The 26,942-nt window shown below is 39.2% G+C and overlaps 1 protein-coding gene across 2 annotated transcripts in view; it reads left to right on the forward strand.

The window, feature by feature from the left end:
* Positions 1–19,161: 19,161 nt before the first annotated feature.
* fgfrl1a (fibroblast growth factor receptor like 1a) overlaps positions 19,162–26,942 on the forward strand; it is a 76,365-nt gene continuing 68,584 nt past the window's right edge. For both annotated transcript variants that reach the window (XM_006804530.3, XM_035913756.2), the window contains exons 1-2: positions 19,162–19,629; positions 20,763–20,851. In XM_006804530.3, coding sequence (XP_006804593.1) covers positions 20,791–20,851 — 61 coding nt within the window. In that variant the 5' untranslated portion in view covers positions 19,162–19,629; positions 20,763–20,790. The remainder of the gene's footprint in view (positions 19,630–20,762; positions 20,852–26,942) is intronic.

Genomic DNA, 26,942 nt, shown 5'->3' on the forward strand with positions numbered 1-26,942 from the left:
TCAGACTTAACGACCGGATACAAAGACAAACCCATCTGGAACCAACAACCATCTCACAACAACCTAACAGAGTGGCCTTAAACTTAACATTAATAAAGTTAAATGAGGACTGAATAAAATTTAAAAAAAAAAACAGCTTAAATGATATTTTATAGCTTTAAAAAATTTGTTTTTAAATAGTTGCTGCAAGATTCCTCACATATTCAAAGAGAAACATGTGGAAACCCAGCCACGGAAAGAAGGAGACTTAAAAGGCAGAAAGCATGATTTTGTTTAACCAGACATTGTATATTCACTCTACGTTTCTGGCTTGTAGTATCTTTCAGTACATCCAACCAAAACCCTGAATATTAGAAAATCAGTGTTTTTCTGAATGTCTGATTAACTCTGCAGGGATATGGCTTTTGTTGACATGACCATTTGTCACAGATCTCTCAAAGCATGCAGGTCTGGAGCTGCAAAATAACAGCCAACTTTTGCCAACCCCTACATATTACTTACCAACTGTGAAGTCAAAAGTAAGAGTTATGCTTTAGATTTTTTTGGTGGTGTCAAATGATTTCTTTCTAAGGCCAACCACCCAGTAGTCATTGCTTTGTCAGAACACCAAATGCAATTTCCACCATAAGCCAGAGTAATAATTTGCTCTGACAATTCAGGTATGTCGAAAGGCAGTTACAATAATCAAGAGTGAGAACATTTACAGCGTATAGGAATGTCTTGAGTCTTTCACAGTGGGAGGTCGATAAAACTTCAATAATGGCCATGCCAAAGTGTGGGTTGCTCAAAGCTGTTGGCTCAACTGTCTAGTGGGCACTTGGTTGTACCTACAGCACAGACGCAGGTTCATTCATGTTCTCCCACTATATGTGTTACATCCTGCATTCTCGTGAGAAAAGGGACACTGTTTACTGTGGAAGTTTATACTTGACAAAAGAGAAAAGGTTGAAAAGCTTCATAAGTAATAAAAACCATTTTGTGGTATTAATTTAAGGTTTTATTTTTGTTATGTTATATTCAGGACTTTGATGTTTCAACACTAAACAGGATAAGGCTGAGACATCTAACATCAAGAAGACTTGCATTATCATTTAGTTTTGAACTAAGATAATGGAAGATTGAGGAGAGGTGTTTCTAAGTTAACTGGATGAAGCTGCATTTGCTTCCATATCTGGTGCTTGTGAACACACTGCTCTGTTTCAGGAAGTATTAAACTTTTAATTTGAATAAATCAGGAAAAGACACATAGTAAAATGTTAAAACAGAATGACAATACAAGATATTAGCACATGTAGCGCCAACCTAATAATATTCAGCCGCTGCGTTCATTCATGGTTAAAACAAGCAGTTGCTATGGAAACACAACAAACACACTGAGATTTTTCAGGATCCTTCTGAGCTTTCGTGTATATGTTATCAGTAACTGTGCAAGCTTCTTTATCTTCATCAGTCTGTCATCTGTTTGGGTTATCAGAGCACGTGTGTTGCCCGAGAGGCTGCTCGACTTTTAAAAACCCAGTAACAATGAATTATCATCAACAGCTGCCCAACAATACGCTATTTTAGAGTATCTCCACTCTTTATTTCCCTAAATTTAAAAAGGACATGAATCATATGCAGGGTCGTGTGTACATTTTGGAGTGTTTTGGAAAGAACAGGCCATCACCATCATCAAAACTACAACTGAGGGAATATCTTCTGGTGGTCCATCTCTCCAGGAGAGACTCGGAGACTTGGAAACAAACAGTACTACAACTACTTTTATTTTGGTGCAGGCTTGTACCTTAAGCCTGAACCACAATTTGCCTTTTTTTATTTTTTTATCAGAATCAAATATTTGCTGGTGCATTTCTTTTGTACTATGGCCGTTGCTAAAGAAAAGAGGAAACAAAACATTCAGTAATAATTCTGTTCTAAATATTTTGTGATTATCCATCTCTTTCCTAATGTGCCAAAACGGCCATGCAAAGTTTTTTCTCTGCTACAAAAGTTCAACACTAGTAGCTGGTGGTCTAACCTTTCTTTCTTATCTTTAGGGCACTACAATGCATGTTTGTGTTTATGCAGATGCTATCGTGTCATTCGCTGGGTTCACTACACCTTTACCATCAGAGAAAGGGGATGTTTTCATTGTTGTTGCTTGGGAACTATCACAGTAGTGATGACCTGTGGTGCCTCAGACAGGAGCTCCATTGTAAGAGGTGTGGCGTTAAGGAAGCTGATCTCTGAGAAAATAGGGATCATATCAGAGAAGAGATGTTCATCTAACCACAGAGCTGGGTCTGGGTGTTTTCTAACAGTGTGTTTCAGTGAGATGCAGGAGCTTTGGGTGTGTTTGTTTTTGTACACGATTGTGCAAAGATGAGGATTAGAGGTGAAAAAAGATGGGAAGGCTGTGAAGCATCATGTCATTCATGCCTTTTTTCAGATTTATTTAACAAAGGACGCTTTCATAAAATAGGTATCAGGTAAATAAATCCAAAACTAGGAAGTAAAATCAGTTTCAGCATGTTTCACCATATAGTGTACACATACGCTACATGGCCAATAGTGTGTAGACACCTGAAGATTACATCTGAAACTTTTGAAGATACCATTCCAAAACCACGGGTATAAATATAAGGTACCCCATTCATTCTTCCAGGAAGGCTTTCCACAAAATTTAGGAACCTGGCTGCTGGAATTTTCCCTCATATGGGTCCAAAAACATCAGTGAGGTCGGGCACTGATGCTGGGCAATAAGACCCGGCTCCTAGTTGGCTTTCCAATTCATCAAAATTGAAATGAATCGTTTGAGGTCAGGTCTTAACAGAAACCAGTTCTTCCACAACAAGCTTTAAAACGGCTTTATGTTTTACCTCACTTCACAAGGACATCAAATCCTCAAGCGCTGAACAGAGTAGGAAGCATTGAGTTTATAGCAAAAATGGCTTTTTAGCAATATTCCCAAGCTTCTATCCAAACCAGGAATATTACCAACAGGGATAGGATATTATTAGGCTGTGTTTTCTTATCTTAAGCAATAATAGTTAAACGTATTATTATTATTATTTGTTCTGCAAAAGCAGGGAGAACGTAATTTCCATCCTGCTTAGATTTGTACATTTTATTATGTCATACACATTTCATCATTTTAAGGTGTGAGTTCTTACAAAACAGCCTCGCAGTTGATGAAAGAAGGTTTTTTAATAAACTGAAGGAAGGAAGCAAGATGTTGCGCTTCATAAAAAATCTTTTCATGAGGGTGAGAAAGTGAGGACGTAGCCAACACATCAGGCCGCAGGGTCACGCTTTTTAATAAAGCAATGAAATGCAATAAGGTCATTTTTATGTTGTAACCTTTCGTTACACAACAGACTTAATTCAAAACGGATTCATGTTGTCACATTTCCGACAGCATAAAAGAAATTCTGTTCTGTACAAAGAGCACCTGACATAATGGGAAACCTTTAGTGCCGGGACACACGTGTGTACGGAAAACCTGGGAAAAGCTGAATTTTTCACCATGAAATCATAGTGTTGACTGCTATTAGAGTAAATGTTGTACTGCTTCTACACACTGATAGTGAAACAGCAGCAGCAGGTCTTAGTTGTGCAGTTTTCTGTTATTAGGAGTGAAAGAAAAACGTTTTAATATAAACAAGCTGTACCAGGCTGGACTTGCTGAAGCAGTAACAGGGGGCACCTCACTAGTTTTAAATTGGCCTATAAAAACAGCGTAACCTATAACAGAAACCTGAATCTAATATAAAAGGAGAATGCTGAAATACATACAGGCCGAGGGAGCCTGTAAATCTACTGATTAAGTCTTTGCAGGAATGGTAAACAGTATAAAAATTAATGTCTCTCTGCGTGGGTTCATGCGTGTGACTTCACCTACATTTATATACTTTCATGTGTGAACTCTCAAGTGTGCAAGTGCAGAGAGTATTAGGCAGTAAGTCATACATGCAGTAATTTGGTGGGATTCCTGTGGTCCTGTAGAAACACTGACAGCCAATAAATACAGCCTGTTAAGCCCGACTGATAACTTTAACTTTAACTTTAACTCTGATTTACAGGTGGACAAACACAAGGTAACTCCCGGTCCCATCGAGGGTGTGTGACTTTTGTCTTCGTCTGGAAAAGAGACAAAAATTATTTTTTTATGCTGTTGTTTAAGGAAATGAGTGTCATTACTATGCTCCCTAACTTACGATCCAAATAGCCAAATAATTAAGAGCAGCGGTCTCCAACCTTTTTTGTGCCATGGACCGGTTTATGCCCGACAATATTTTCACGGACCGGCCTTTAAGGTGTCGCGGATAAATACAACAAAATAAAACTAGTACTGGTACCAAAAAAAAGGAGATTTATTCATAACACACGTGAAAAGACCCAAGAAAAGATGAGTGCTGGATCGCTGATCTTCAAAGTGTGACGCTCAAACTGACGAGTACAAAACAAATCCAAACAGAAAGAAAAGACATGTTTATTTAAGTGATAACCAAGTAAGTATTAATTTGATGAGCTTTACTTCTAACTCCACTCTGTCACCTTGTGAAACTAAAGTAGGCTTCTCACTTTTGGACAAAACCCTTCCTGAGTGAGAGTCATTTAACTGCTGACAGGTCTGGACTGCAGTCTGGTCAGTTCACCGCTCAGCCTGTTTTATTATGAAGCCATTGATGTTATGCTATGTGCAGATACGGCACGGTCTCGCCGAAATAACCAAGACTTTCCCTGAAAATCATGTTGCCAGGATGGCAGCATATGTCGCTCCACCATTCAACATTGGCGTTGCCTTCACAGAGTCTTCAATGCATAAGCCTTTGTATTGCATTGACTACAGCAGCGGTCTCCAACCTTTTTTGCGCTACGGACCGGTTTATGCCCGACAATATTTTCATGGACCGGCCTTTAATGTCTCGCGGATAAATACAACAAAATAAAACTAGTACCGGTACCGAAAAAAAGAAGATTTATTCATAACACACGTGAAAAGACCCAGGAAAACCGAGTTAACGATAAAAACGATAACAAAATAACGCTGAAAACCGATAAAAACCCTGAAAACTATACATTTCACACCTGAGCCTCAACTCTCGCGGCCCGGTACCAAACGACTCACGGACCGGTACCGGTCCGAGGCCCGGGGGTTGGGGACCACTGATTAAGAAGATTCTAATTGTTAGGATGCCTGGGTCGTTGACCCAGGGTTTTGAGTTTATTGTATTATTTATCTTTTCTATTCTTTGGTTTCTTAGAGTTATGTCTTATGGTTTGTCTCTGTGTAATCCTTAGTTGCTATATCCCCGTGTCCAGTCAGTGTTTGTCTGCCCTGGTCCCACGTCTCTGTTCCCTCTGTTGCAGTGCGCGCGTGTTAGTCTGTGTCTTTAGTTCAGTCTGTGTCATGTTTCCTGTTTTATTTTGAAGGTCCTTGTCTGATGTTAATGTATCTGGTTTCGCTTCCACTTGTCTCGTTAGGCCTGATTTGCCTCAGCTGTGTTTCCCTCCTGTTACCCATTCCCTGATTGCTCCCTCTGTGTATTTAAGCCCTGTGTTTCTCTGTGTCCGTGTCGTGATCTACTGTTTATCTAGCTGTGTGTTCTGTCAGTCTTCTGGTGTAAGTTTATTTTGATATTTCCAGTTATGTTATATTTGAGTTCAAGTTTTGCCTCCGAGTGTCTGCACCTTGGGTCCTATTCCTGTCTGCACACAGCCGTTCCATAACACTAATGTGTGATCAAAGTATCCAAACCCAAATCTTTTCCTAAAATTAACCAAGTAGTTTTGTAGCATAAAGACAACTAAATATCACTGGAAAGCAAAAATGACAAGAAGGAAAATAATAATGCTAACATGACCCCAAACATGCTTGGTAAAAGTCCTGTGTTCATGAGTTTGTTGGTTCTCCAGATATTTATCGTACAAGAATATCTTGTATTTACTTAGAGGTACTCCACATCGATCTGTTTTTGTTTGTTTGTTTGTTTGTTTTGTTTTTTGCCTGATGAAAACGTAAAATATCGTTTTACCTGAGTGCCCCTGTTTTTCCTGTTTTACTTTCACCATGTTCTTCTTCTTCTTCTTTTTTTGCTGTTTTGTTTTGGGGTGAAGTCATATTTATTCATAAAGCACATCTAAGTCCAACAGATATTGATCAAAGTGCTGCACAACAATCAAACAAACAATTCACAAAGTGAAATTACAAGACAGTAAGTGAACATAACTAAATACATCATTATAAATAATTAAAGAGATCAACCCATGGTGTTTGCAGAACGACAGCTGAAAAGTTATTTAAAAGTCAAGTGAAAAGAATGAAGAGAAATCGAATCACTTTTATTGTCACATCACATGTGCAGGTACACGGGTACATGCGAGTGAAATTCTTGTGTGCGAGCTTCACAGGCAACAGAGGTTTGCAAAGTACAATAACATAAGAACAAGCAAAATATAAGAATGGCTAAATCTGAGAATTATATGAATAAATATATGTACAATATAAGAGTGTATGCATATTACTGAATGTGTATACTAAATATGTTTTTCTACGTGTGTGTGTGTATGTGTGTGTATACATATTTTACAAATTAAATAGAGTAAAAATAAAATAAATATATAAAATATACAGAGGTTGGTATTTGGATATTGTGCAAAACAAGTGGCATTTATATACAGTGTGGAGTGCATAATGTTGAAGTTCCAGTAGTGAAGCTGAGGTGTCTATGAAGTGTTCAGCAGTCTGATGGAAAAAGCTTCTCTCAGTCTGCTGGTTCAGGACCGGATGCTGCAGAACCTCCTTCCTGATGGAAGCAGTCTGAACAGTTTCTGGCTGGGGTGACTGGCGTCCTTGATGATCCTCCCCACTTTCCTCAGGCACCGCTTCCTGTAGATGTCCTGGAGGGAGGGAAGCTCACCTCCAATTATCCGTTCAGAGCACCGCACTACTCTCTGGAGAGCTTTGCGGTTGAAAGCGGTGCTGTTGCCGTACCAGGTGGTGATCCATCCAGTGAGGATGCTCTCAATGGCACAGCGATAGAAGGTCCTGAGGATGCGGGGGCCAAATCTTTTCAGTCTCCTGAGAAAGAAGAGGCGCTGGTGCCTAAACCAGCTGTTGCTCGGGGGAGCTCACGACGAGGCTGCCATACTCGGCGCCATCTTGTACCAGATCTCTGTGCCAGAGAAAAGGTAAAGGTTGAGATTTGAAGACTGTTAGTGAAGCAGACAACCTAATCTTGAGGGGGAGGCTGTTCAAGAGTTTTAGTGCTGGGACTGCAAACGGCTGATTGGCTGGAGAATCCGTTCTGGTACCTGGAACTATTAACAGCTGCTGGGCAGCTAACCCCAACCTAAGCGTTTGAGAAGGGGCATAAAAGTGATTGAAGGGTACTTAGGGCTACGGAGCTAGCTCTGACAATGGACTCAAGGTGCAAATCTAACTTCAAAATGGAATCAAAACTTCTACCTAAGAAACAAAGTAATATTGAGTGGCCTGACAATAAGAGGTTTCAAAAAACAGGATTTCAGTTTTATTCCCATTGTGTAGAAATTCTGCAAAAGCCAAGTTTTAATTTCAGTTGAACAACATTAAAAGGAATTTACTGAGGTGTCAATATCTGGTTTTAGAGCTAGATGAAGATGCATATGATCAGCAGACACTGTTATGCTTTTGAAATATCGATCTAATGAGTAGCTGAAAACAGAATAGGGCCCAAAAATAGACCAGTGTGATACACTGCAGGGCTACAGGGAAACCAATAAATCGCTGAAGTTGGGAAATCAGTATTTCATGATTCACTGTGTCAAATGGAGCAATAAGATCATATAATGGAAGCAAGGTAGAGTAACCAGCACTGGCAAAGTATAAGAGATCATTAGAAACAAGCCCAGATTCAAAAATCTTATCATTGCCTTTCAAACTTTTGGAAGACAATTTTCCCCAGAAATTTAGCCAAAAATGTAAATTAGAGATTAAAATATCCCAGAACAGGACTTATCCCTAAAAATGTTCTTATAAAGGTTAAACTCAAAGGTCCAAAGAGTCTGAGAAGAATGATATCAGTGTTGAAGATAGTGGGTTTCAACTTATCAACAATGTTACTTAAGTCTAAAATTAATAAAACTAGTAGAAAAGGAAGAGTTGGGAATTTAAAATGTTAAAATTATGTTGTGAGAAGATTATTAACATTTCCTTTCTTTCTTTTTTTATACATGGATATTTTTAAAAGGATATTACATTTGCATTTTTTTTATTTGCATAGCCAAACGTGGCAGTGGCAAAGCAACTAAGAGCAGAAAAGTGAAAAAAGGGGAAAAAAGCAAGAAAAGCAGATGGTGTAAGAAAAAAACAAATTGCAGAAACTGAAATATCCCCAGTAATTTTTAGCATAAATATGCATGCTAATTAAGCACTGTGACAGCAACAGGGCTGACCTTGTTTTTCTTATGGCCTGTGTCGAGCCTCTTTTTGGATAATTAGTGGGTGTAGTTGACCTAATTTAGGATGCAGACGTAGGGTTTTTGCTGCATTTCGTACTAGTCTTTGGTTTATTTACTTCTTTTAAGCAAACAAGTTAACAGCATCCTACTGTGTCTAGCCACCCTGGTTTTATCACATTCTTTTCAGCCAGGTTGCGACCAGCACATATTAAATTGTTCCAGTGTCGCCTTAAAAGCACCTGAAAATATTTCTGACACTAAATAACAAAATATCAAGACATTTACAAATCAGAGCATGCGATGGTTGTAAACTATACACCCCAAGGTGGTAACAAAGTTCAACGTCTTTAAGAGGGCAGAGGGAGTGAGACAAAGTGAGATATATATGGACTAAGTGTGAAAGCTGGGGGGAGGGGGGGCTAAGAACATGAGCTCATGACTACAGCAATAGTGAAACATCAGTGTTAAGTGCTTGTAAAAGCCTTCTTTGCATTACCTCAGAGTGTGAGGAGGTGAGAAATGGACTTAATAATACAGCTCCTATGAAAACGTAATAGTTAATGGAAGGTAGAGAAAAAAGCTGCAAACAACACGTCAGAAAGCCACCAGCACCACACGCACACGCAGACTATTTACAGCAGCACTAAAAGTGCTAAATGCTACTAGCTGTGGCTGTGCTAGTGGCCCACACAGGCACAGCTGGCATGTAAAATATTGCACTGTATATGCAGTCAGAGCCTTTCCTCATTCTCTACATGTTGTAGTTGGCCACCAGCACGCTGATCATAAATACAGCAAAGCCAGGTTAAAGGCTAAATGCTCAACAGAAACCATTTCTGACAGCTCTGGCTTCTTTTTCTTATGCTAAATGGGGGTTTTGAGAATTGAAAAATATTTTGAAATTTATACAGTTCAAACTATTTTACAAAGCCATGAAAGTGGGTGATTGGCTCCGTCGTTTCCTTCCTGGGTCTGGCCCGTGGAGTTTGCATGATCTGCCTGTGACCGTGTGAGTTTTCTGCTTTGGTTTTCTCCCACAGTTTTTGCAGGTTGAATTAACTGAAAATTAAATTTCCTGAAGGTTCCTCCTTGGGCTTCACGTGTCCAGCCATCCTTCGGTCATACATAAAAACAGTACATGTTGGGTTATTGTGAAAGCATTATAAAAGAGCTGCTTGATTTGAATCTATACGAATGAAAAATCACCAAATTTAAACACATGAAACAAAACAAATCATTCAATTTCATTGTGGGCAGCAAGCACCGCTCAATAGATCATTTTCATTAAGAAATTCCATACACTCCTTTACAGTCTATGTCTGATGCTGTCGCTGTGGCCAGCCCTGACCCTGAAACTGTCCACTCTCAGGTCACATTACAGTCACGATGAGTTATGCAAAGTTCTGGTGTATTTTCTTCTGTATCATTGTGTGCTTTTACAGCTGGATCCATTACATTACACTCTTTATATTCTCCCCGTCTGGGGGGGTTAAATATCTCTTGGTAGATTAACAGGCCCCTTTGGCCGCTTGGACCAGTGTGTGTAGAGTGAGTGTGCGGCAATGTAAGCGCTAGCTGGCATCCAGATGTTGAAACAGTAGCTGTGCTTGGAAAAACAGCTTTTGTTTCCATGTATACTGTTCTTTTTGTGAAACAAGCATTTCTTCTACTATTTGTAACTTCATACAAGCCATTTTTATTTCTTGTGCACTGACATTTCCAATACAGCACGATGGCAGCAGTGGGGTTTTGAGTAGCTGGATTATCAACGTGGTATTTGTCTCATCAAGCAGGTTATTTAAGATTTAATTTATCGACAGAGTAAACTGTTCAAGGTTTTCTCTATAAAGAAAAAAAAGAAGAGGAGAGAAAATACTGCTTAAAGGATCATCTCTATTTTGGGACAATTACCACTTCTTCTGCAGGATTGGTGGTAACAGTTTAGAGTGACCCTGTGTGCCTCCAATGTATTGTAATGGCAATGTAATGTGACGCAGGACAGGACTTGCCCATGATTCAGTAGCTTGTATAATCACCGCAGGCAGTGATAACGTGAAGTAATAATTTTCTGTATGACTTTATCCATCTCTCATATTATTATTGAGGACTTTTGTTCCTCTCTTCTTTAAAACTTCAGTTGATTCGGTTACGCACACAGCGTTTTAGGCTGAGATCTGGACCTTTACTGGGCCATTGCTGCCCTTGTAGGTGGTTTTAGTCATCTTGAGGCATTATGGTGGAATTATGCAGCTCTATGTTTAGCTATAACAATGCAATGTGTGTCTTTGACATGCTGATAACCAGCATTTCTGATATAATCACTTCCCAAATGCAACATTAACTCCAGTTCACTGTTTTTCCTTCCTGGGATAACTTTCTGCTAACAACCAGATGAAGAACACCCCAAAAACCTGCTGTTAGGGAGATGGTCATCTATAGCCATCAGAATTTCTGCTTGTCAGAGTCACTTAAATCCATTTCTCCTGCTTCCAAAAGCAACAACTTCAAGAACTGAATCTTCACTTACTGCCTAATACATCGCACCCCTTGACAGTTGCCAGTGTAACAAGCTAATCAATATTACTCGCTTTACCCATCGGTGGTTCTAATGTGTGGCTGATGGGAATATATTTGACTTTAAATGCTAATTTTCAGCAACTGTTCATGTTTTAATGCCATTATTAAGTAAAGACTGAGCAATAGGGCTATTTATTATGCGTGGCTTTCACACAGTCAGGATTCAGAATTGAGTAAATTTTGCATTTGCTCTGGCTACAATGTAACAAATCATTGATTTCGTTATACTAGTTGTTACCAGTGTGAGTTAAGATACAATTCAAAGGCCACATCTGGGAGATGGCTAGGAAGCTGTTCTTGTTATTTTTCTTTTTTATGGAAAATAAATTTATGTTTAAACCTTGTTTTAAGGGGTTTGTCCTGGTTAAACACCTTCTTGTAAATGATTAAAGATGTTTTTAGATTGTACGCTAGGTTCTTCTTGGTTGTGCTTTTGGGGTTAAGACTCTGATACCATGTTCAGAGGGCTTAGTGGGATTGATAGGTTTACATGCCCTCTTATATCTGTTTCTCTAACTTTTCCTTCTGCAGTCTCAAGGTTGTTGTCTAAATAGCCCAAAATGATCCCCAAAGAGAAAACTGCAAAAGCATATTTTGAGAAATGGGAAGTGAGTGAAAAGCCTCTCTCTCCCGCTCCTTTGCTCTCCTTCTCGCTCTCTCTCTCTGCAGCCGTTTTCCATTATCAGTGCCCAAACCAGCTTGTTAAAAAGAGTGAAACTCAAACCACAGTTTTGAAAATTACAGAATTCCTTCATAAATGCCCAACCCTCCCAGCGGCTACACTGGGTTCAGACTTGAGGTGAGACCGCCATACTACAAACTACACACAGACACACACACACATATTACACAGGTACTTTATATGCATATGGATATGTTTTGTATACTCTATATACTGTGTATAACAACCTTCATGTTTTAGAACATGCTCATTTTTAGCCTAAGAAGTGCATTTCTCACATGCAGATGAATACACATATGCATGAGTAATAGCTAACAGAATGTATATATATATATATACATACAGTGTTGGGAAGGTTACTTTTAAAATGTATTCCATTACAGAATACAGAATACATGCCCCAAAATGTATTCTGTAACGTATTCCGTTACGTTACTCAATGAGAGTAACGTATTCTGAATACTTTGGATTACTTAATATATTATCATGCTGTTTACAACTACATGAATGTACTATTGCTGTGATTTATTACTGTTACTGAAGGTCCGCGGCTCCGAACCGTAGTAAAGGGACCTCTGGCTAATACGGTGGGTTCTGTGTCGGGCTCGTAGCTGAAAACTAGCTTTACTTTGTTGTCTGGGTCAACTTTGCTAGCAGAGACAGAGAGAGGCGTTGAAAGGCTGCTCCAACAGAACGTATTGTTTTTGGAGGAAAACACGAACACGGTGTACAGTCGAGTCTTAATAGCTTACTTACAACTGGGCTCGTCAGGCACTCTTCTTGGCTGCAGTGGTTATTATTATATTTACATGCTTCCAGCTCCCGTTTTTGCTCGATGACAGCTCGTACTTTTCCTTTTTCTCCCTCCCTCGCTCACAGACACATAACGTGTACAGCAGTCCATTCTCCCTGCAGCACGGACTACACTGCCTATGATGCTACATTCTTTAGAGCTATACCTGTAGCATTCTGCCTATTAGCTTAGCACAACAACAACAGGCGCTCTCTCACCCAGGAAACACGCAGAGAGAGAGCGTCACCCTGTAACCATGGCAACCATAAAGCTGCAGCCTGGAACAACAGAACGTAGCTGTCAAACAAAACCCAAACAGTCCTGACCCGCCACAATATGAAACAGGGAAGTACCGCCGTGTAATCCATTTATTTCAACAAAGTAACTGTATTCTAAATACCACCTTTTTAAACGGTAACTGTAACGGAATACAGTTACTCATAATTTGTATTTTAAATACGTAACGGCGGTACATGTATTCCGTTACTCCCCAACACTGTATACATATATATGTGTGTGTGTGTGTGTGTGTGTGTGTGTGTGTGTGTGTGCAATAGCAGGCTTGTAGCTACCAGAGATGGGAGGTATCGCGTTACTTGTAATGCATTACTGTAATCTGATTACTTTTTTCAGGTAACGAGTAAAGTAAGGGATTACTATTGCAAAAATGGTAATTAGATTACCGTTATTTTCCCGTAGGAACGCTGCGTTACTGCGTTACTAAAACCGTGATTTTTTGCGAGAGTGTCTCATGACAGTGACGTAAGCGAGTGCGACGTGCGACGTGCGTGACAACAGCTGTGTGCAGATCAACAATGGATCATATATCGAGTGCAGAGAGAGTATGAGCGTGCAGCGTTTAAAGCGTGGAAGTACTGACCTTACTTTGAGTTTGATTCCATAAAAAGTGACAAAAACATTAGTGTCCGTTGTGCGTGGGAAGAAAACTTCTTTTTACAGCGAAAAAACCCCTAAACTTCCGAGCAAGCACCGAGTAGCTACGACGTAATGGGAAACTCACAGAGAAACTCGCGGATTCTTCCACTGACCGCTGCACACCTGCACCAGGGTAACCCTCCGCCTACCCCACTCCTGCTTTACAGGTGAAAATAGAGCAACAGGACCGCTAGTCTTTGACTTTATTTATTTTCTGCTGTGTTTTACTTGCATGTATTTGAAAGACTGAGTGTAAACACAATATATATATATATATTCTATGTGCTGGAATGTGCAGAAAATAGGTTTAAATATTAAACACCCATTAAATGTTAAACAAATTTCTTCCAGTCAGAGAATGTTGCATATAATAAATTTTTTGCTTGATGCATAAAGTTAAAAGATTAAAACTGATAAAACAAGTTTTAAAAAGAGACTTTTCCATTTGATTACATTTTGTATGATGGATTATGTAGAAAAAGTAGAATTGGGCTGAAAGATCTATCGCTTTATCACCTATTCAGGTTGTAAATTGTGTTTTTAAAAAGTAACTAAGTAATTAATTACTTTTGAAAATAAGTAATCAGTAAAGTAACGGGATTACTTTTTGGGGAGGTAATCAGTAATTAGTTACTGATTACTTTTTTCAAGTAACTTGACCAACACTGGTGGCTGCATCACTGTCTCCTTTTTTAGTCTTTAAGCATTTCTTACAGCAGCTGCTACATACAAACTGTCCACTCCAGCAACAACATTATCATTTACACAGCAGAGCATACATTTCAGAAAATAATATTGGGAATAAATAAAGGCTAAAAAGATGATTTTCCTTTTTTTCAATAGTGCACCTTGCCACTTGGTTGAGTGTTTTTCCAAATCGTCTAACTGGCAGGCAAAATGGTGCAGGTATGGTGACAGCGAGTCAACTACGCTCTCCTGTTTCTAAGCAGCTGCTGTTTAATTTCCCTCCTGTGTGTGCTTATGTGGCAGCCTGACCAGCGAATTGTAATTATTCTCAGCTGCTCCTACAGGTAAATGTGTTGAATGGCTCTAATGAAAAATTTACGCTCAGTCAACTTAGATAAGACCAAAAAAAATAAAAAGTCTGGAGGTGGAAAACCAATCTTCATGCTGTGTTTAGGGTTTGCAGCTGATACAGAGACAAAGCATTTGATACTGGTCTAAGCAGCAAGAGTGGAATAACACCAAACCACAAGTGTTTCACACATACATGCAGTTCAGTTTGCTCTCCATGAGTAATTCTATGTTTTGCTTTAGAGGGAAATTGGTGCACTTTGGCCATAATTGTTTCAAAACTGCTAGCTAATTATGACCTTTTGAAAACAAAGTGTAGAGATTGAATGTGACATTTTGCTGCGCCTGCAGAATATAAATGCCCTCTTGCACTGGCTGAAGCCCAGTAAAACCTAATAATGAAAACAACCATGTCCCACTGCTTTAACAGAATTGGAAGGCTATATTTGCAGGTTTCTTCCTGCTGACCAACAGAACAAACTACTACTTGCAGTATTAATTCACACTCAGACTGCATGGCTGCAGTTGTCCACGTTGCACGAAATAAAGCCAAAAGGCCACTATGCAAACTTTACGCTTTAACTCAACAAGTTGGCAAAAACTTAGCATTAACTGTTTATGAATTGCTGTAATTTGCATACATACAGTAGTTTCCTATTTTCAGAGGCTCAAAATTAATTGGACATTTGACTGACAAGTTCTTAGATCGTCAGGAGACCAAGCTGAAGGTTTTTGTTGGGAGTGACTAGGATGGACAGGATTAGAAATGAGTACAGCAGAGGGACATCTCAGGGTGAGCAGTTTGGAGACAAAGCTAGAGAGGCCACGTAGAGATGGTTTGGACATGTGCAGAGGAGGAATAGTGGGTATACTGGACAATAGAAGTTGACAATGGAGCTGCCAGTCAGGGGGAAAAGAGGAAGCCCTGAGAGGAGGCTCATGGATGGAGGAAAGGGAGCAGCCAAAAACAGAAGGCTCAATTCTCCTTCTTTTGGCTGGACAACCAATAGACACCTACATGAATGTAAATACAGAGGGTTTACAACAAGGTCCAAACCTCTGGTTACACTCAAGAGCCTCGGAAGATTAGACTTTGCTCAAAAATAAGGAAAAAAGAGCCTACACAGTTCTGAAAAAATCTTTGGACAGATGAAATCCAGATGGACTTCTACCGGAAAGATGGGAAGAGAAAAGTTTGGAGACGAAGAGAAACAGCTCGTGATCTGAAGGATACTGCATCATCTGTCAACCATAGTGGAGGCAATGTTGTGGCATGGGCATGTACGGCTGCCAGTGAAACTGGAACACTAGAGTTTATTGATGATGTGACTGCTGATAGAAGTAGCAGGATGAATCCTGAACTGTACGGGGCTTTACTGTCTGCTCAAATTCAGCCACATGCTCCAAAACGAATCAGACAGCACTTCACAGCACAAACAGATAATGACCTAAAGTATACTGGAAAAATAACCCAAGTAGAGCATGCTTTTGAGATGTTAAATAGTTCAGAGAGACCACAGCCAAGCGTCAGCTGAAGGTGGCTTCAGTAAAGGTCTAGCAGAGGTCTCAAAGGAGGAAAAACAGCATTTCAGGAGTTCCAAAGTTCAGGCAGCCATTGTCTGCAAAGTATTTTCATTCAAGTATTGAAAACAGTTGTTAAATTTAAAATGATGCTAGCTTGCCCAATTAACTTTGAGACTCTGAAAGTTGGGCAATAAGTATAAAAACGGCTGTAATTCCTGATCAGTTAATGAACAATCTTTCTGAAACCCCTTGAATTAAAGCTGAAAGGCAGTGCATATTTACTCTTTCATTAAACATCCACTATGTTGATCTGCAGAGGCAAAACAAAATAAATTGCATCTCTGTCCAATAAATTATAAATTTCCTCCATAGTACATACATCACTTATGTCACCTTTCAGCTAGGCAATCCACAACACCTGAACTTCCAACTCTAACTTTCTTTATTAGCATATACTTGAAATGCCATAGCCAAACCACCATATTGTACTAAGGTGTTAAGAGTAAGGCAATTCTTAGTCCTGAAAGTGCTCTACAGTTTCTTTATAAACTCCTCTCCCTCTCACAAAAATCAGCCTTTTCCATTATATAACATTACAGGTTCCAGTCTGCTCTTTAAGAGGTGTTTTTCAGGAATGTATGAAATATGCTGCTGAGTGTGATGTACTGCACACGTTGAGTTATGATATTTTCCTCCTTAACAAGCTGGCACCTACCATCACTGCTGTCTGACCACTCGTCTTGGTCTCTTTTCTGGCAGAAACAGTAGAAACTATGGTCAGGCAGAGGTAAGTGATATCAACAAAACCTTGAGCAGAAGTTTGCAAATGTAATTCATGTTCATGACAGTGATATGTAAGGTAAACCATCAACGTCTGCAACTTTATGTGTAGAGTCAACTTTGCTTATGTAGTATGTATTATACCCCCGTGTCTCTTTAAAACTAGTGATGGTGTTACAGATACAAAGAACTGTCAAGAAATATACACTTGGACCTACTATGGTCCATAAATCGTCTGTTCGAAGGTTGGTAGCAAAACAGAAATCACACACATGGTGTTGTTCATACGTGTTCGTACACAGGAGTCTGTACCAGAAATAGTTCCAGCCTGCTGCCTGTCACAGTGCATGGATTTCAATGGAGCAAACGCAACCATATTCCCACCATCTGTCATGTAGATTTAAGAAGAAACTTCTTTTAAGCATAGCGGCATGTAAAATCTAAAAGACTGTGTGTGTGTGTGTGTGTGTGTCTGTGGGCATGCGTCCTTGTCCTTTTAACATAATCTTCTGCTGCCATCTAGTGGTGAAAACTACACCTAAACCCCACTGAGGCCTGCATTAATGCCTCTAATTTAACTGGTTTGCTAATAAGTTAAATGGATCTTTAGTCACTCGATTGCATAACCCTGAGTTGCTGTTAAGTGGAGCATTGTTCTTTGTCAGTGCAGCAACAGCCTGCTTCTACCAAATCTATGCAACAGTCATATATGTGTGGCCATACTCGTGCCTCAAAAGTGACCAATCCTTTTCAAGATTTGGCACTGAGCTGATTAAATCTGACTCTAGATTTTAAGCTGAAAGCCAAAAAGCCATCACAGGTGCCTACAGACGAATGATTGTGAATCAACAGGAAAAAAGGTGATGGAAGTGGTTTGTTTGGAGCTGTTCTGTTGTGCTATGTATTTATTAATATGTTGAAATGATGATAAGCATTCTGCTCGTGGCGATATTTCCTCATAATTTCCTGTAAATATCAACATCAACAGAACTCTGGGTAACAATGACAAGTGCTGTTGGTCTTATTACCAGGAGATGTCACTGCAACTTTAAAATAGAAAAGAATAGAATATGATGGAAAACAGAGTGATGTAGTTTTTAGTACAGTCGCCATGCAACAAGAAGTTTCCTCACACAGTCCAAAGGCATGTGAGGGAATGTGATTAACTGGTGATTCTAGTTTCTTAATTTGATGCCAGTGGGGATGTTGGACTGTGTGATTGTGTTGGCTCTGTAATGATGACCTGTCCTGCCTTTCACACTGTGATAGCTGGGCTTGTCTTCAGCCACTACAAAGTGGATAAGTAGTTAAGAAAATGAATGGCTGGATGGGTAATAGAATTTGCTCATAAAGGTTATCTGTTATTTTAATTATCTGTTTGGTATTCAATGTAATAATGTTTTGCATACTCAATTAAAATATTCATAATTAACCCAGACATCCTCTTCTGGTGGCGGAACAAAGAAGTAAACAAACAGCTGTGGTAATGTGACAGTTTGCACTAAACATGTGACACTTATACACATTCAATGTAGACGCTTTCTTTTATTCCCTGGAAACTGACTTGGTTTTTGCAATAAAAATCACTCAGCAGCATTTTTAGAGCTGCAATGTAGAAGATTTGTTTTTTCTCAAATAAAAAATCAGAATGCCTTCAAACACTGAGTCACTGATCATCTCAAAGATAAAGCTGGTACGCGCCCTGTGTCTGCATATGCAAATATTATATACTTTTGAAGCATGGTATTACATGTTAATTTCCTCATCTTCAAATGTTCCTATCATCACAGGGAGTCATATATAGAGATCGACTTTTAGTCAGTGTCTGTAAGCCACTGTGTAACATATACTGCTTCTGCGTGTTGTACCTATTTATTTTATTGCTGTAATAACGTACAAGTGCCACTAGGGGGCAATGTAGCTCCATACCTGGAGACGTCTATTGGGGTCCGCGAAATCGTAGATGCGCTTGAATAGAATAGAATAGAATAGTGAAATCATATATTATACATTAGTCAAAGTAGTCTATATTAATAGATACCATTCTTATTGCTGTTGCTGCTATTGCTGCTAATACTACTACTACTAATAAGATAATAATAATAACAATAACAATAATAATAATAGTTGTAATAAAAATCTCATTTTTAAAGACTCGCTCATCTTTCCTGGAGTGCCTGTTGTAACGTTTCTGTTCTTTTGTGCATTATTGCTGTAACTAAAAATGATTAATAATAATCATTTGAGTAAGTGTCCCCCTCCTCGCAGCTATAAACCGCTCCAAATTTGTCCTGCACGCTCCTGCTCTCTGATTGGTCTATTTTCTGATTGGCCTGCCCTCTGATTGGTTGAAAGTTACGTGCTGGGACAATCCGTCGACTGGAGTTTTGTTTTCTCGCCTGCGGCTGAAATACAGACGGCGCACCGCTGCTGGAGGCGATGAGGATATGATATTAAGGTTTTTATTCTAAGCATAGTTATCTCGATAGTTTACTGGCCAGAGTGTAGATGCATTTTTTTTCCTCTCTCTCTGTTTTCTTTCCTCTTTTCCCGGTTCTCTTACTCCTCTCATTGGAGCGGTTTACATGCGGGCTGTCATTCAGAAATACTACAGATACATTTTGAGCGCTCATGTGTTTGACCGTGCTCATGAATTCAGTTTTTTGCGTTTAGTCGCATGATTGTCGCTTTACTTTGTCCAAGTAGACTTAATACAAGTTGGTATTTCAGTCACAAACACGTGTCTGCACAATCAAGTTATTGTAGTCTTCCAGTCATTGGACTTAAGGTGAATAAATTTTTTTGCGGAATAACGGCGTGGTGCCCCCCCCGGCGGGTAACATACTGAGGATACCGCAACACGGCTGAGAACAGAACAGTAAGTCCGTCTTCTAAAGTCACTAAAGTACATTAATGTTAATGTTTCTGCACTTCATAGTGAGTTTCACAGTGAACTTGTTTGCTATCTTTCAGTTTTATCAGCTTGCATGTTGGAAAACAACATATCCTATAGAAATTGGTAACCGAGTTATATTCTGTTGCAGTGCTAACCAAATTCCCCGGGACTAAAGTAAAAAACAATTTTTGAAGCATGTTAATATCGTGCAAAAGTTTTAAAACGGACAGATATTGGCAGATCTTCATGATAATATCGTCCACATTTTTCATACACGTACAGATATCCAGTCTGGACTCATATTCATGGAAGCTATCACAAAATACAGAATTTTTCTCCCTTTCTAAATACTTTTAATGTACTTGTAAATGCGTAAAACACCTTATGAAAAAGTTTTGTAGTAATGTGTTTAACGCAAATAAAATGTAACCTCACTGAAGATCTCAGCTTAATTCTCAGTCCCTGCCGAATCAGTTATGTTGCACTTTAAAGTGAGTAGCAGTTCCTAGTGAGCTGAGACCCAGCGGATGACGGATACTGATCAAAGATAAAGATGTGAAGTATTGAAATAAGATCTCATAAGGTTTGGGAGGAAATTTATGGGGCAGAAAGATTAAAAACGGAGTAAGGAGAGACTTATGGACAGGTGGACAGAATAAATCTGCAAGGAAAGTAGTCTGACTTCCAGAAAATGTTCTGACAGATTTATTCTTCTGTCTGGTGGTGGATGAACACCTTACTTTGTTGTCACTGCCACTGATTAGATCAAGAAATTGTTTTAAACATATGATACATTAAAAAGAAGAGATTCTGGGGTTATTTCTGGGGCATTTTTTCTTTTAAAATTTCTGGCAAGGTTTTCATTTCACCCTTTGGTACTGCATTTCATTTCACAAGCAGCTATTTTGACAGCATCTGATCATAAGAGAGCATCAAATGATAAAGGTGACCAGAGACCGTGAAGACAGAAGGGAAAAGTGTGGTTGATTAAGTGATCATTTACATACAGAAATGTAAAAAAAACTGCACCTTTAAGGCAGGAACTCAGTAGCACCACAGGTGTTATACATTAATAAGAATCTTAATATCTTTTTTGTCATTTAATTCCCTTTCAGAGCAAATCTTCCTCATAAAAATACAAAAATGGGGCTTTTCCGGGTCTGTCTGTTGTTGGAGATGGTCCTTATTTCCACCGCTGTCAGGGGTGAGTAACAAAAGTACTGATATCAACAACTGTGGAGTATTGCAGTCAGTCAGAAAGATACTGTCAGATTGTGTGACTATCCAACAGCCTTATAAAGGTTGGTGCAGTTAAATAGTTGTGGGGATGTTTTCATTTCTTATTTACTGCTACATCAGTGTATTCTTTTTGTCAGTATCTTCCTCTGCTCCTTGGGTTTCTTAATTTCTTTTCAGAATTAATATATTTGTTCAGAAACTATAATGTATTTGCATTCCTTCATTTAACTCTACGTCACTGGATTACCATAGATCCAAACACTGTCTGGTTGTTACATTTTTCTGAGATGTTCCTGTACTGTCCTGGGACCTCTTGGTTATCCCAAGGATACTACTGTGACACCAATCAAGTTAAAAAAAAAACTTTTGACTATTGGAATATTCAGATCTTCATATTTTGCAACGTTATTTGGTTTCCAGTTTCAGGATTCAGATACTCATGTCATCATAAGCTCCAGATGTAGTCACTGTCACTTCAGTCACTGTTGCTGCTGACTATAATTTTCTCTTTGAGTGGTTGTTTTATTCTTACAGTTTTAACAGAATTGCATGAAAAGCTGTGAAAAACTAACTACACCCTTACCGCTTACTGGACTTAAGAAAGTAAATTGCAGCCAGGGGTTGCTAATCAAATGCATTTGATTAATTAAAAGCAAGTGTGACCATATCTATAAAAGCAAAAGCGCTGGCAATTTGCTGGTCTGGAGCATTTGCACAATGCCGTAGTCTTTCCGCGAGTGGACATCCCAGCAAATCCACCACAGACCAAAAAAGTCTCAAAGGAATTGCAAAAAGCTCAAGAGCTACATCTCAAGGTCTGCACTCCTCAGTTAGCTTCTTAAATGTTAAAGTTCATGACAGTGGAATTAGAAAAATACTGAATACAGTATACAGTGTGGCTTGTTTGGAAGGTGTGTCAGAAGAAAGCCTCTTTGCACTAAAAACAACATGGCAGCTTGAGTCTGGGTTGCAAAACTGCATCTGAACAAAACGTCTAGAACAATGTCCTTTGAATAAATGAGGCCAAAGTGGAGATGTCTAGTTGTAATGCACAGCACCATGTCTGCAAAATCCGAACACAGCATATCACAGCAAACACCTCATACCAAGAGTCAAGCACAATAGTGATAATTTCGATTTGCTTTGCAGTCATTGAGTTAAGCGTGAACTCCTGTATGACAAAGCACTCTAGAGCAGCGGTCCCCAACCTTTTTTGCGCCACGGACCGGTTTATGTCCGACAATATTTTCACGGACTGACCTTTAAGGTGTCACGGATAAATACAACAAAATAAAACCAATATCGGCACCAAAATACAGAAGATTTATTCATAAGACACGGGAAATGACCAAAGCAAACAGAGTTAACCATCAAAACGATTTAAAAAATAACACTTAAATCAGATAGAAACCCTGAAAACCATGAATTTCACACCAGAGCCTCAAGTCTCGTGGCCCAGTACCAAACGACTCACAGACCTCTACCAGCTGCACTAGAACCGAATGGGAGGCCATTTGTCAGACAGCAATGCGGTCATAACACAGGACAACAATCCCAAACACATCAGCAAGTTTGCAACAGAATACTGAACAAGAAAAGAATGATGGCGTTGCAAAGTCCTGTCATCAATCCAATTGAAATGCTGTGGCATGAGAACTTTATGCACAGGGAACCTCAATAAGCTCAAACAACATTGTAAAGAAGAGTGGGCCAAAATTCCAACATAAAGATGTGATAGACTGATAAAGAAAACGATTACTCAAAGATCTTGCTGTTAACAGTGGTTCCACCAGCTTTGAATCATGGGATGTAGTTGAGTTTTTCACCTGACCTCATAGAGTCATGTGGCTGCAAATGAAAAAATCACTGTACAGCCTTTAACACATAACTTATGTCTGGAGTATCAGAGCTTTAGATAATCGTGCAGATCACAAACTGAATTCTGCAGCCCTATAGGGGGGTCTGTCACCACCATCGCTTACAGAACAGCTCCTTGTACTTAGTTCAACAATGTGTTTTTTGTCAGTGAAAATCAGTGTAATAGAGACAAACAACAACAAGCTGTACATAGATGAGAGCGATTCCCTGCTTGCCTGCAGGCTTTATGGGCAGACAGTTGTGGAGCTGGCGCCCGTTCCTCAGATCACACCAACGATGAGTTTTTAGTCGGAACAAAGCTGCATTCAGCGAGGCGAGGCAGAGCCAGCCTGCAGACACGGGGCCGAAAGTAAACACAGGGCCATAGACCGCAAAGAGATGAGATTAGATTAGCCTATTAGGGATGTTTGCTGTACAATGCATATCCTCCCACTCACTGACTGCAGTCTGTCAGCTTAGTCAGGCAGCAGAGAAGGACAGAGAGCAAGATTAAGGAGAATGGAGGAAAGACGTGGAAAAGAAATCGGAAGGAAGGGGGGCAGGAGTAGGGAGATTGGAGTAAGAATGGATGATAGAGGGGACCTAGTGAGAAAAGAAACCAGTGGGTACAAGTGAGGTAGGAATAGGAGGGGAAATAGACAGTGGCTGAAAACACTTTACAGCAGAGAGTGTGAGAAAGGGGGGCAAGAGAGCACAAGGCGAACAGAGCTTTATAGCATTAAAAAGATTGTAAATCTCACAAATCTTCCCCGTCACCAACTTTTTTTGCATAATAGAATCCAAATTACAACAAGTTAGCAGACAGGATGAAATAAAACATGCTTGGTTTTTGTACTAACTTACTTGTAGATATATCATCTACAAGAATCTAAAAGAATCTTAATCTGACTGGTTTATTTGTTACATTTTTCACTGCATTCTAGGAAATGATACAAAGAAACATTTTAAATGTGTGACTACTGAGATATGTCAGCAATAAACAAGAAAAATAAAAATATCACAGCTCACAATAGGACATTTCAAATTGAAAACAAGGGCTCGTGGTATCATTTATCAGACCATTACCCTTTCTACACAAGATGCAGTTAAAGTAAATTTAAGCTATTTTATAATTTAGGACATTATGTAAAAAAGCATTACCTTAAAATTACCACATTGTAAAAGAGAAAATGTTTATTATAATAATAAATTATTAAACATAACTGTTGCTGTGGATTGTGCCGTGTGTAGTTGGGGTTCATCCACGCTGAGCATCACATGGCACTGAAGAGCTTTATCCACTATGAGAGTCGATTGGCAAGTGGAAGCAGGAAGCCTGCAAAAGCTAACTGCTTTGTTAAACTAAAGGAAGAGATGAATATTATAATAAGGTAATGAAAGCTAGTCAGAAGCAGTGAAAGAGCAAGTGACACGGAGATAGTGAGACAGGCAGTTAGTGATAAAGAGGCAACTTTGGTGCCCCTTGCAACAGATGTAGAGTTGCTGCACTCCAGAGGCTTACACAACTGCACTGTGTGAACTGGGGTCTGCGTGCATAAGTGTGTGTAGCTGAGCATGAGACTGAGCAGCTGAGAGATTAGCATTCTCGCCTGTTAGCTGAACAGCACCGAGCTTGGTTTCAGGGGTCAAAAAGTAGTAGGCCAGTGGATTTGAGGCTGCCTGCAGCTTTGGACAGAGTTAGATTCCAGATCAAATCAAATATTTGACATTAACAGGAATCCTTTGTGAACTTCAGAACTGCTCTTTGGATTTTGTCACTTTTGGCAGAATCAAACTTTTTACCTCTGTTTCTGATCTTTATGCTGTTAAGCAACCTTCTGTACCTTAATATGTACATTATAGACATGAGAGCGGTATTGATTTTAATCATATTTCACAAAATGTTAAACCATGGCAGATTTGCACGTTGAAACAGATGTAATGCAACTTCCAAATATTTCCACTGCCGCTACAAATACACTCTCCAAGAGTTTCCTTAGACTTCGGGAATAATGGCCTCCTTCTAGTCCAATTTCCCTCAGCATTAAACAATTATACAAAGAAACCAGATTCTGTAGAGCAGATGTTGCATTTTGACTTAAACTGCTAGCTTTGGTGCTTTCTGAAGACGCAGTTGAACGATCTACTAAATGTGTTAGACACTGAGCACATCCAGTTGTGGTTTATTAGTGTATATGCTGTTATTGTGTATGCATCTACACATATGGAGATAGATTAATTATGTGATGAAAAATGCCATGTGTATGTCAGTTGGTATTTATATAAGACAGCTGTTGCAGCTTGATGGTCAAACAACTGGTGCACGACTGGTAGGATGACATTAATGCGATTATTGAAGTTAATCCACCAGATTTTTGTTTTCCTCTTTGTACGAGCTTATATGTTGAAACGGCATTTCACAGTCTTAGATCTCTCTGGAAGCAAATTCAGAAAAAAAAGACGTACCCAGAAATGAGATGATTTGTGGGTTTCTGTACATGGTTTCCTGATGTACTCTTCTGTCTAAACAGTTTCATGTTTTCCATGTGATCATGCCGTATAGACCACCCATCATTTGGATGAAGAGAGAGAAACAGACACGGCAATGAGAGGGATCATCGCCGTTTGTTGTTGTTATAATAAGTGTAAAAAAGTCCACAGCCACATTAAAAATGCATCTTCATTCCACGAAAGCTGCCAAAGAAGCAACGCTGCAAACACACACTGAGAAACAGAGGGAGAGAGAGAGAGAACAGTTCATCGTCACTGCAGGAAATGACAGACAGAAAGTGCAGAGTGTAAACAGCCACATGCACAGACGCTGGAAACATATACAAGTAGAAGATTCTACCCATAAATATAATTTAACATATAAGCAGTCATGCATAGAGGTGCACACACAGGCCCCCAATCCCTTAACAACCCTCTGTCCCACACACTCACTACTGAGGAATGTAATTAGCATGCTAACACTAACAGTGATATGTAGGAGAGAACTGTGGTTAGGTAAAGAGGAGTGGAGAATGAGACAGTAATCAGAGGTAAGTGGAACGCATAAATGGCACAGGTTTTAAGTTTTTAGAAGAGTTAAAGATGGCTGAAGGGCAGGATGAAGTGATGGGTATGAAAACTACAACTCATAATCCCTTTATTTTTCCATCAGTTATTTAAAGTTTGTTATCAATGGTTTAAAATCTGTCAGCAAATTGTGAAAAATGCCTGCCACGAGTTCCCAGGACCCAAGACGACAATTTATAATGTCTGTTTTATCCAGTCGAGTTACCAAGAGAGGTAAAAACAAAAGATACAACTACAGAATTGACTTTTATTTCTAAGTGTAGTAATTAGATACTCTCTGGAACAAAAACTTTAAAAAAAAATAATGGCTACTTTAAAGATAAAATAAAAAGTAGCAGTAAGTTTCTGCCTGTCTGACATTTAGTGGATTTAGATGGAAGAGAGCAGAATGATTCCTCTTTAATGGAAAAGCTGCTTTTCAGACCACTGCTTTGTGCTTCATTGTAACAAGACACATTATAAGGGCAATATAGCATCACATTTTATCACAGTGTAGCAGCAGTGTAAGTAAATGAAGGGTATTTTCCATCCTTTTCCACGAATTAGGGTTATTAAGGACAGACTCCCTAATTCAGAGAGTGAATCTACTAAAAACATTGTGCTAGCTTTAGCATTATAGTGAAAAAGTTTTCACATAACAAAAGTAGCTAAGAGGTTGCATCTTGAGTTGAACTTCTTACCAAGGCCCTGCTTTTCCATCATGTAAACATATATAATTTCATTCACCGTTTGCTCTTCCTGTCATATGGAATAATGCTCAGTGAAGTCACTTGTATAGTTTTTGTTGCACATCACCAGTTTTCTTGCATATTTGGTAAAGTATTTGCTTCTTTGGAGGTTGTCGAGGTAGCTCCTTTTTAGGTACCAAATTGTCATCAGAGGGTGACACGCGGCGCTCACCCTCAGTGCCCGGGCATGTGTTGTTGTGCGCTCTAGGGAACATAAAAGGCATTGCTATATAATAGTGTCACAATATTACAGTTTGATATATAAAAATCTGGACTAGCATGCGTTATGGCGCAGCCGTAACAGACTGACATCGATGAATCTCTTTCACTTCACTAGTTTAAGCATTCAAAGTGTCACAGCTAACAATTGTAAATGCCATTTGACATGCTGAT

Source organism: Neolamprologus brichardi, chromosome 2 (genome assembly GCF_056152115.1).
Source record: "Neolamprologus brichardi isolate AB-2024 chromosome 2, ASM5615211v1, whole genome shotgun sequence".
Taxonomy (NCBI): Eukaryota; Metazoa; Chordata; class Actinopteri; order Cichliformes; family Cichlidae; genus Neolamprologus; species Neolamprologus brichardi.